The sequence below is a fragment of the Opisthorchis viverrini genome (assembly GCF_000715545.1).
Source record: "Opisthorchis viverrini unplaced genomic scaffold opera_v5_60, whole genome shotgun sequence".
NCBI classification, from domain to species: Eukaryota; Metazoa; Platyhelminthes; class Trematoda; order Opisthorchiida; family Opisthorchiidae; genus Opisthorchis; species Opisthorchis viverrini.
In genome coordinates this window covers 994,259-1,006,109 of record NW_008751712.1, presented here as the reverse complement: position 1 = coordinate 1,006,109, position 11,851 = coordinate 994,259, and the positions used below count along the sequence as shown (strand labels likewise).

Sequence of the window (11,851 nt, the reverse complement as noted above, 5' to 3'; positions counted from 1 at the left end):
CCGAGGGCGCAGGGAATAAGGCATTACTGTCTCATTCCTGATGCGGCTGCGCACAGCAGGTGCCTTTTGAGCAGCACCGGGCCCTTTGGTTTTAAAAGTATTTCGGTTCCCGGACCTCCTCTCGAATAATTTTAGTAAACTACCTTGGATACTACTATGTGACATTGTTGTAACTAACTTCAGTCTTGAGTTCAGTCAGCAGTTATCCAATCTGCGAGTTCTCTTACCAAATGCTAGAGCCTTAGGTCCGCGATAAGCACAATGCCGTGAAGACTGATCACTGAGCTGGATGTCGTCTTTCATGTTGAGCATACAAACACTTCGGTTATTTATATCAGATGTTGGTGTGGTTATATTGACAGACGCTTTATCGGTCAACTTATGCATGCAGTCACACACTTATGTTCAGGTTTCTTTTCCTCATCAACTATGATCATATAGGCTCAGTGTTTAGAGCGCGAAATTACTGACCGGTAGGTCCGTGATTCGAACACGACCTCTCCTTCTCGGCTTCCCCGTCAAGGCTTGGGCAGCCTGGTAGTATCCCGGCCCTCGTGCTCCCTTCTGGTGGCATGGCAATTAGGCACCGAAAGGGTGTTACAGCTGAACGAACGATTTTATATGAGAGGAAGGTGTAGACCCCCCTGACAGGGTTGGTCTCTCTTCGGAGGGACTACGTAACAAGTCGCACCCGATGGACGCTTTTTTTTTACCTTCAAGTTGATTTGCCTCTTGGGTGGTGGAATATTCAGCCCATCAAATATTTTGGTTATAAGTTTCACATTCTGAGGACAAAATAACGGGACGGTGGGCATCGGAAGCTCACGGGACAGTGGAATGGGGAGCTTGAAAGTCGTCTTTACAGACCATAGTTTGACGACTCACGTTCTCACCAGATCTTCCGGTAATCGGACGATTGTGATAAAAGCTGAGCCTCAAGTTTCTATTACGAACTGTCAGACCGTGTACACGCCTGGCCTGTGATGAACCTGTTGCTGCAACCCACATATTTCCGGCAGTTTCGCAGTTAGTTTGTGTTTCCCTGTAATTTTGCGACAGTTATATTGACTTAATGCAATTCTCCACCGATTGGTGAGGCTCAGACCAAGTATTACTATTTAATTCAGTCACGCTCACTCCGTTGTTTGATTCCATCCACTTGTTATCGTAGAATCTGGAGCAATTAGAACAAAGTTGGTACTGTGAAACACAGCATCTGCTGGAACAAGTGACTGAACTGGAGGCAGAAAACAATAGTCTCGCCCAACAGCTTACATCGGAGTTTCGAACGACGCCTGATTGGGTGGAGGAAACGGAAGAGGCGGACTCAGCGAAAACTTCAGTGAGCTTAGTACTTAAAGCCGCTGCTGCTGGTCGCCCTTGTGATTTGCCTCGAAAACTCCCAGCAGTAACCGCCAAGAAATCAGGCTCGATTCAGAACGTGCGTGACGAACAGGCAGACAGTAACATCTCGCTTATTCTCTCCGAAACTGAACAACGCTTGCAGCTTACTGAACAAGAAAGTATGTTTTTTTCTTAACTTGACCTTTGCTTGGTTTCACTAGACTTCCGGCTGTGGTCTGCCTGCTTCAATGACCGGTCCGCGCATTATCTTTTCCGTGTAGAGTAGTGGTTTCTTGGCACAGTGGCCAACGCGTGACGCCTTCGTTGTTGCTCCATTGAGGTTTGAATGAAGTCATTCCGAGGTTTTGGTCTAGATATCGGGTGAATGTAACCATGTTTGCTGACAGTGTCACGTGCGCGAAATGAATCTCGCCATTGAGAGGAATAATGTATGGAGAACCGCTGATCCGGACTATCCAGTTTCCAAAGCAACCAGGGGTAGTGACCATCCAGTAATGGTTGAAGGTTACTCTCTGTCAACAAGACCTATATAAACGTAAGCATAACCGCACTCGACGCCTACATCAGACGTACGCTAAACCGCTACGCACCACCGCTCTTAGATATCGATGATGACGTGGTGCTTTCTTTCACTACTGAAGTTTGGTTTTGGTGCTCCGTCTTCGTGAACCCCACTCACCATTGTGTTGTACGCCCTTACAGTATTCGTTTGTACGTCAAGACTGCTGTACGGACAGCCGTACTCAGATAAGTTAGTTTTCCAGACTTTTCTGGCGTTCTAATTGACGTGAACTGTACGTTGATCAGTAGCCGAGCTGAGTGCACAATACCGTCATAAACAGCCATAGGTTTCTTTTTAACCACTCAAACTTTTGGTCTGAATTGATCCTACTTTATTCGTTTATTCTTACCTTCAAACTTCCCAATATACACCATTCATGAGTTGATTACTTTCTTCAAGGGTTCATGCAACAAGTTCCACGTTTTTTAAAGAACAATCCCTTAGAAATCTAAAGATGTTCAAATTTTAAGCTCATCAGTACGCAGTCGCCCTGTGCGTATGAAATCTGGTTTGTTGACATAATCTCTTGAAATTTCATCCGTTTGCTTCCTGATCTTTCAGAAAACAGGAAATCAATGGCTAAGCGACCGATATGCTTTTTTGGGAAGTGGAATAACCCGACTGGGTCACTACATTACGATCTACTGTGTACGGCAGCAAAGAGTCGGTGTTGAACACTGATGTTATGCTGTTGGTGGTGATGATGACGGTGATGAAAAAAGCGTTCAGCTGTGGTGTCCTTCGGTGCCTAGCTACCATGCTACCCCAAGGAAGCACGAGGTCAGGTTGCCCAAGCCTAGACAGGGGAAGTCCAAAGGCAAAAGTTGGGTTCGAACCACAGACCTTCCGGTCGGTAAATCCGCACTCTAACCACTGAGTCATCTAGCCCATGGTGAAAAAGATAGAAAATAGTTCAGCAAGTGATTCTCAACGGGACTGATTCAACCATATCTGGTCTGTCTGTCTCAGCAGTTATTAGTTCGGTTAATAAAGCTAAGTTGACCACAAGTTGAGCAGTTCACAGAAAATACCACACATTTATGAACTTGTCGTTTTAAAGTTTCGTTGCTTCACTTTTGGTTTGCAGTTGTAAGTATCGTGGAGGAGATGCCGAAAAGACGTATGTTTGCCAAACTGTAATGGTCTGGAATCTTTTCAATACGCAGCTGCTATGCAACTCTGAAGAAGCATGGCAGGTAAGACGCTGTCGACTTAAAGAAGCCTAAGCAGGAATAGTTGAATTTCAGACTTTCCGGCAAGTAGCTCCCACAGAAACCTCTGGGTTGTCTTGAGTGTCTTGATCTTGAGGCGTGGGTATTTGCCGTTATTTTGGCTAACACTGGTATGATTTCAACTAGAGCATCCGTTCTCGTGGTACGGCTCATAATTTATTGAAGATCTCCGATTGTGTCCAGTTTTTAATTAGAGCATAAGGAACACCTGTAGTACAATGCAGTTGTTCAAAGCGCTTTTTTGAAGAACAGCCACTGCCGATCTCGTCCTTCATTCCTCCTGGGATTCCCCCAAGAAGGGCCAATTAACTCATTTTACCGTTGTGCTCCCTCGTGTAATTTCTAATGCACCAAATTCTTGAAAATTCGCACTGAGCGAGGCCCCGGTCCATCCTCTGAGTTATTTTTTCTCTAGATCGGACGGCGGACTTGCAGCTGATTGGTCGCTTGAAGGAATGTGTTGCGACTAACTACCGTGCTATTCGTTCACTCAACAAGGAACTACTTCAGACCAGCGCTGCTTTGGATGCCGTAAGTTGTTGTGCCTAACCGGACTCACACATGTCAGATTGAAAAAAAATCGTTCAGCTGTAACATCCTTCCGGTGCCTAGCTGCCATGCGACCCAAACGAAGCACGAAGGCTAGGATAATGTCAGGTTGCCCGGGCCCAGACAGGAGAAGCCGAGATGATAGGTTGGGTTTGAACCACGGACTTTCTGGTCAGTTAATTCGCGCTCCAACCACTGAACCATGCCAGGTTGAGTTGATTTGGTGATGATAGCTCGCCCAAGGTCGATGTGCATCGAAGATAGGAATCATCTTGACAGAATACCATTGAGGTTATGAAGATTTCTCTCCTCAAAAACAGGCCAGTCTTTGCATTTGAACTCTAAGGATCGCAAAATCGTTGAAAGCAGAAAATCGCTCGTGTCCAACATTTATGTTACTGTCGATAATGATATCGCAGGTTCGCTAAGCGAAGCGATTTAGCAGTCGTCACCCCCGATAGAGTTCGTTATCGGTGGCAATAAAGCTTGATCTACGAAATTCGCGTGAATGAATTTAGGTGAAAAAATACAGAAGCACCATCCGGATTCGAGACAATCTTTGGCATGTATTGACTGTAATTTCAGCTCACGAAGCCTACCACACGCTGATCACTTTTACTGGCCAACTTTACCTCGTGCACGGCGAAACCTCCTCCATAGCGAGCGCTGAACTGATCAACTAGATTCTTGGGTCTAACCGGGTTAGGGGGGAACGGAAAAAATACGCTACTGTGGAGACTACTACTATCTTTTGGTTGCTTTGATGATCGGTAATTTGTTTGCTGACGCGGGCAGTTTAATCGCAAACTTCTCTTCTTCAGCACTTTCGAGTGTGATGCTAGAATTTCCTCACACACCGCTTATTAGCCGAGCTCGAGTTAGCTCAGTGTCTGAGGCGCGAACTTACCGACTGGAAAGTCCTTGGTTCGAGCACAATCTCAGCATCTCAACTGCTGCTTAGGTTTGGGCAATCTGGTGGTGTCTCAGCCCTCATGCTTCCTTCGCGTAGCATGTCACCGATGAGGTGTTGCAACTGGACGGTTGTTGTATTTGATTGCTGTGTACCAACTGGTAGTTGTCTTTGTGCTCACCCATTGGTAGGCCGTGTTTTAGGTGAGTTTTGTGGGTGGGGGAAACTCGTGCAGCAACACCCCACATTGTTTGGTTTTCTGGTGCTTTGATTATACTCTCCCCATTTCTTGTATTTTAATTTCCCGTCATTCTGTTTTTTAGGCTGAAGAGGAAGTATGTCGTCTGGCCAGACAAAGCGGACAGTTGGTTGTTTCCCGCGCACCACACAGGCGTCAAATCGGTCAGTTGGTTGGAGAAAAGGCTATCCTCGAGACGAAGCTGCGAATGAAGGAACGAGAATTGATGGAGTTGAATCAGCGGCTTCCGACAGATGACGAGATTTTGATTCGAGAACCCGATCAGGCCGAGAAACAGTCTGAAGATGAATCTCGTGGACATGTTCAGAACACGGGGAAGCTGATGGTCTCAGTACGTTGCCTCATATTTTTCTGTAGCCTCCTGTGTGCCTAAGGTTCTTCTCCAAGAAATTCGCGACATGTTGGTTCTCCTACCTACTCGTGAATAGTTGTTGACGAGTGGGATACGTGCATTGAGGCTTGTCGCGCAACTTCTCCCACCTTGAACGATGTCGATAATAATCACTAGGAGTTAGATTTCCTCTATGAGAAAAGCGTTGACGAACATGATGATTAGACGGTGGATCGTACTACCGTGGTTTAAATTTGATCTTCAAATACCGAAGGCACGTTCAATACAGGTTTTGTACGCATCGGGGTGGGATGGAAAGGCCCGCTCCTTCCACTTCTTTTTGTCTATAATCTTGGCTGGATTATAGGAAAACTTTTTGGAATTATCACAGAGCGTAGCTATGCCATAGCTTATGGATCTGTCTGTGACCCCGGCTACATGGATGTTGCTGTCCTCTTTGATGATGGCCTTTGACAGCAGCAGACCTACACTTGGCCGTATTGATCAATACTTCGAAACTAACAGCCTGAAGCTTAATACTGCAGAAACTAACACCTTTTCATCCCATGAAAAAAAAATCATTCAGCTTTCGGTGCCTAGCCGCCATGCCACACAAAGGAGGCACGAGGGCTGGGATGCTGCCAGGTTGCCTAGACAGGGGAAGTCGAGATGCAGAGGTCGGGTTCGAACCACGGACCTTCCGGTCAGTAAATTCGCGCTCTAACCACTTGGTCCATCTTATCCCCTCATCCCATGAATATCACACTTCCGCTGGAAACCTTTGAAGCCCTCAGTCACGTCGGGCCCGTTATTTTGCCCATCGGTTAGAAGCCGCATCGATAATGCCAGAAGAGTTTTTTCATTCAGTGACGTATTACGTAAACTAGGTTTGGATCCCAAAAACCACTCATTCCGCTCCACATTACCAACTCCAAACCTGGCCCTTACGAAACAAAGATGCTGAATGGCCTGAAGTGCTTGGTCATCTGTTCGTTGAGGATCGTCGTGAGAGCAAGTTTGCACGATCTGCGCTTGTAATAGCACCCCATTCGTTTGCCTCCATCACCACGCTTGATGGTGGTTCGGAAATGTTCTTCACAAACGGATGATGTAGGCTCTGCACGAGCTGGTGTTGTCGAGCACTAGGCAAGCTAAAAACTGACTCGCCACTACCAAACCTGATGTTTGGAATTTGGATGGTTTACGGTCTTCGTCGATGGAAGGAGGATGAATCGCGGATAGCCGAACTCGAAGGGTTGTGGTACGTGATTTCCATTAGACTGACTCATCCGTACATATGAGGTAATAATTAGGGGTAGCGAATTGGGGCGACCATAAATTTATCTGCAACACAGCAATTGGGGGCGAGATGGCCCAAGCGCGAATTTACTTACCGGAAGGTCCGTGGTTCGAACCCGACCTCTGCATCTCGACTTCCCCTGTCTAGGCTTGGGCAACCTGGCAGTATCTCAGCCCTCGTGCCTTCTTTGTGTGGCATGGCAGCTAGGCACCGAAAGGGTGCTACAACTGGACGATCACACAACGAGTTGGAAACCGTCTAAAAGCGGCGCTTCCAGTAAGGTTGTAAATGGACTGGTAACCCAGATTCAGGGATAATTTTGTACATAGGACGGTTATTGAACCTAACCTGACCTCATGATAGCTCACTACCCCGCCTACTCCGCTCATGTACTTTTGCTCTCCACTTGTTGTGCTCATTCACCTTGTTTGCGCCATTCACCTTGCCTCAAAGGCCGTCCCGTTTGTTGTAATACTTCCTCGTGAGTGTTCGTGCGCCGTTTGCTGAGCCTGCCCAGCTTGTTTTTTCACGAATTTCGAGACTGTTCCCGGAAGATACAACTGCAACCCACACTACAGAGCCAAAATTCCGCTCGCCGTTGTTTGGAGTGCTGACCTTGACTCTGCACTGTGCCGGTCGGTGACTTGTGCACTTGTTGATACCACGAGCGTGGAACATTGAGTTTTGTTGCCTAACCTTGTGTAACTAGCACCGTATACTTTATAACTCAATTCTTCTTTTTGATATCCTGAATTATCAAACCTACGCGTCACTCAAAGTTTCAACTCGGGAACCGCAACAGCTAGGGTGTTTGTGGCCGCTATTCAATGTGGTTTAGCCAATGCCAGGGTATATCCGAGGCTGCCACATGCCAAGTGTAAGCATTGGAAACAAGAACAATCCAACTCACTAATTTCATTTCATCTGTCTATCATTCCGTTTTATGTAATGTCCAACAGAAAAAATACTCTCCAACACCGTATACCTGGTCCCCCTTGTCGAGATAGCAGAGCACAGGCTGTTAATCTTCCATCAAATATATTCAGTTTCGAGGCAAACTAATCAATTCCTGCGCCTCACGACACCTTGAGTTGAGTGTGAACTCATAACATTTCACAGAATTCGAAAGCGAAGAACAGTCAGTCGCCCCTGTATTTGTTACTGTCATCTCAATAAAGTGATTGACCGACTCTACAAACATGATCAGCAGTAGTATGAACCTCGATTGGGCGTGTTGAAACTTGCGTGAACTTTCTCCAGTGTAATTTCAAAACTGGTATTTGTTTTCTCCTAATTTCTCAGTGGCTGTGTGTAGTAGAGAGACAGAACTGTTCGGCACGTTCATTTTGACTTTCCCCTTATCAGCCAACCTCAGCTCTACCGCCTGCCCTTCACCTATCCCCTAATCAAGGAGTTGAATCTGCCATGTGCGTTAAAGATGCTTTCTCGCCAGCATCTTGGGACGTGGGGCAAGATAAGCTCACGTCAGATGCTGATGGTCTGGTCACACTGGAAGAATTACGTCACCTGCTATACGAGCGGAATGAGCTTCGTTGCCGCCTAATTGAGTTGGAGCAGGAGTTAGAGATACTGGAACTGGAAAAGTATGTCAGTCATTTATTTTGTGTTTTAGCGTTAAACCTGTGACTGTTATTCAGGTGAATTTTGGTGAATCTCATCTATCGAAACCAGTTTAGTGGTATGGGGCATCAGCCCATCTTGAGTTCGATTGTTGAGCTCTCCGGCATCCCAAACCATCGGCTATACACGTCCTTTCTCACTATCGCTTCACACACTGACCTCGGCGTGCCAGGCCTTGCGAGGGCTTATCTGGGTCCATCGTCTTTTAATCCAGTCAAGCGAACTGGAATGCTTGGTGTGCTGTTTCTGTTTGGTAGCCGTCGGCGTTTTCCTAATACTTGGGATCTCGTGGATGACAAATGGTAGCTATCATCATTTTGCTCTGCCAGAGACTGTGTGGTAGACACATCACCATTATTACACGCACTGCCGTGACCTCTTGTTTGTTTTGAAGTTTCCGCAGCTTAGGAGGACATCAACGTTATTCAGGTAACTTGAAACTTCTTCTGACGGTCATTTTGTGGCATCGATCTACAACTCTAATTTGGTTGTGACTACTCAAATCAGCTGATAGTAGCTCACACGCGCAGCGTGCATTCTAGGTATTCCAGTTGTCATACTCTTCTGTGTGCCCGATTTCTGCTTTAGCGCAAAGGATCCGGAAGTTGAGGGACCTATGCCCTTGGAACCGTTGGATAAACTACGCCCAGGCTGGAATGCAAAGCCTAATATTAAAACCATGTGAGTTACGAACCAGTCATCTATACTATAACTCCTCGTTCGAATGTGAAACGGTTGTTTGTGCTTCTTTTTACTTTTACAGTCTAATGTGGCCTGTGTTGTTTGAATTTATACGTACTATGGGTATGGGATGTGTAACTCTTTTCAGAGTGCTAGGTTCTGTTTGGTTCCGAGCCAGCTACTCATCCTGGGGCTTGGTCCAGTGTGAGTAGATGCCTCATTCTTTCGAATTCGACCAAATGCTTAGTTATTCGTTTTTCTTTCCTCGGAGATTCTTCATAGCACATCATAGCGCTGTCCGCCAGTGCGCTTGCCTTTAGTTGGCGAGCTCCAAAGTGAGGCGCGGGAAAGGTCACACATAGGATGGGCAACTGAGTAATAATTTCCGGGTCGTCACCTGAATCGAGCAACCCGCATCTCTGTTAGAGTGAACAGCTAATGGAACTTTTCCCGTTCTGTCGGAGCATTGAAGATGCCGTATTCTATTAGGTGATTGGATTTCTGTTTTTGTCATCCGTCTTCCGCATAACTTTGCACTAGGTTTCTAGACTAGTCGTCCTCACTGCGGAAGGCAGAAAAATGCACTACATCCAAAGATGCACCACTCAGTAGCGAGATGGCTCAAGTGGTTAGAGCGCGAATTTACTGACCGGAAGGTCCGTGGTTCGATTTTTGTTAAATAAATGCACCATTCAACCACCAGGTTATCATATAATGCTTGTCACCTCTCGAAACTATATAATTTCTCATGCTTTCTGATTCCAAATCGCTCTTACTTTGCCTGGTGACTACCGTATACATGAATTTTCTTTAACAGTTTCCGTCAACTGCTTCGTCGTCTGACGGACACTCCCACAGGATCGACCTAGTCGCAATCCACAAACCACAACCAACATTTCCGCATTTCTCTTTGGAACCCATCAGTTTTCACACCAGACTCTTTTTGTTGGAATGTTTCGCTTATATACCCATCGTCTGTGATATATTGATTACTTCATTCCTCAGAAATCTTTTCCTCCACATCAACAAGTCCATTCCTACAACTACTGCGAATCTCCGGAGACTTGTCTGCACCGCGCCATTTTGCATTTTACTCACGAATTTCTGTCCTGTGATATTTGTTTGTTGTTACTATTGTTGATTGTCGGTCAACATTCCATTTATTTTGTTCTTCCTTTTGGTTTGGGATTTCAAGTTGTATTATGATTTTTCATCATGATCATCAGTCTATTATTGCTTTTTTCATCCGTTCTTCGGTTGAACAGACAGACACTGGAAGGATTGGATGATACTGGGCACATTTCTGTCTGCATTCGGTTAGACAGTTTTTGTTACATGTGAAGGGGTTGTTAGATGACCGAAAAGAAGTACAATTCGTGTTCTATCTCGGTTGAGTGCACTCTGCAATCTGATTTACAAGGTATCAAAATGAGGAGTTATGTCCTGTCTCCCAGCCCTTTGGGTTGATAGTTGTTTTCAGGTCATGGACGGATGGTTTTGAGGACTAAGTGAATTGCACTACACTCGCGATTTATCTCCGATTCTTGCGTTTGGATGATTGTCAAGCTCTCGTACTGTACACGACCCGTGAGGCTGCAGTGGTACCAGTATGCGAGTATGGCTACTAAAGATGGCAGTGCGATTTATCAGGGGCAGCATCTATCTCAAAACGACCAATGCTAGACAAATTTCGTCGTTATTTTTTATTGGGAGAAACAACTCACAAGGCTGTTGAAAATTCTTCTACAGCCCACGACCGGTTTCGCCTTTCTTGGGGCTCATTAAGCAGACACAGTCCCCGAGTGTCCGTCTACCTTATGTTCGACAAATAGACTCATTTGCAGATCAATTTGGTTTTTACGGAGACTCAACTGAATCTCTCGTTTCTGAGTTGAAGAATATCATAAACGAGAGGTTCAGTTGAGTCCCTCGTGAAAACCAAATTGACTTGCAAATGAGTGTGCTTGTCAAAATGTGATCTCGTTAACTCTTGGTGATGTTCCGGTACAGTTGTTTGAATTCTATTTCGACTTCAGTGTGGGTATATTCGCTCCCGAAAAAGAAGCGATTCACCATGCACTCCATGCATTCGGTAAGGCTGAACTCTGATGATAATCGTTCAGCTGTAGCACCCTTTTGGTGCCTGGCTGCCATTACACCCGAAGAAAGCACGAGGGCCGGGATACTGCCAGGTTGCCCAAGCCTAGATAGGAGAAGTCGAGAGGCAGAGGTCGGGTTCGAACCACGGACCTTTCGGTCAGTAAATTTGCGCTCCAACCACTTGCGCCTTCTCGCCCCCAAAGTTGAACTCTACTCATCTGTGGTTGCTTGGGATTATCGAATCCAAAGAACCCCCTGCTTACTATCTACAAATACAGACCCCGATAACAATGAGGGAAACTTGTTTGGTGAGCTAGTCGTTGTACACCCTTACTTGGACTACGGAGAATCCTAAATCCTGATACTTCGTGATGTTGAATGATAGTGAGCGCTCTGTCAGCACAGATTCCGTCTAACAAGTTCTCATTAACGTCACATGTACGGTCAAGGGCTCCATCGCTTGCATATTCGCACTGGATGAAATACTCGGGGATGGGCATGCTACTAAAATACAAGGGGAAGGAGGACTTAAAAGTTCCCCTTTGGAGAGCACTCGTATTGTCGAGATATATGCGGAGTCCGACATTGTGAAACAGTACATTAGAAGCCGAACAAGACCAATCTCATCAACACTTTCAGAAAGCAGTTTCAGCAACACTCGGTGTCATATGAAGTGGTGAAGTCCGACAGGACCAACTGAATCACCTTGTCACTACTATCAACTGAAAAGAAGATCAACTATATAAGTCGGCGACAACATTCAACGTCGGATGCACTCTTCTGTAAGCCAACTGATGGGGTAGCAGAGCAGTCATTCGCCCACCTAAGAGGACTGTTTGAAACAGTCTTGCAAGCAATTCGTCTCCACTCCGAGCAAACTTCCTCAGCCACGTGAGTCCTTGACACTGCAACAGTTGGTGG

General features: G+C 45.9%; 2 protein-coding genes across 2 annotated transcripts in view; one reads left to right on the top strand and one right to left on the bottom strand.

Annotated features, from left to right (window-relative positions):
- Nucleotides 1-10,005, top strand: part of T265_13318 (hypothetical protein) — a gene marked incomplete at both ends in the record, with an annotated part of 20,419 nt that extends 10,414 nt beyond the window's left edge. The window contains 6 exons of the mRNA XM_009168342.1: nt 1,172-1,523; nt 3,575-3,690; nt 4,942-5,208; nt 7,874-8,112; nt 8,738-8,830; nt 9,648-10,005. Coding sequence (XP_009166606.1) covers nt 1,172-1,523; nt 3,575-3,690; nt 4,942-5,208; nt 7,874-8,112; nt 8,738-8,830; nt 9,648-9,699 — 1,119 coding nt within the window. The remainder of the gene's footprint in view (nt 1-1,171; nt 1,524-3,574; nt 3,691-4,941; nt 5,209-7,873; nt 8,113-8,737; nt 8,831-9,647) is intronic.
- On the bottom strand, nt 618-3,778 carry T265_03765 (hypothetical protein; the record flags this gene model as incomplete). Its single annotated transcript, XM_009168318.1, has 3 exons — nt 618-785; nt 2,573-2,809; nt 3,719-3,778. The coding sequence occupies 3 exons, from the start codon at nt 3,776-3,778 to the stop codon at nt 618-620; spliced, it is 465 nt and encodes a 154-aa protein (XP_009166582.1).
- Nucleotides 10,006-11,851: the final 1,846 nt, after the last annotated feature.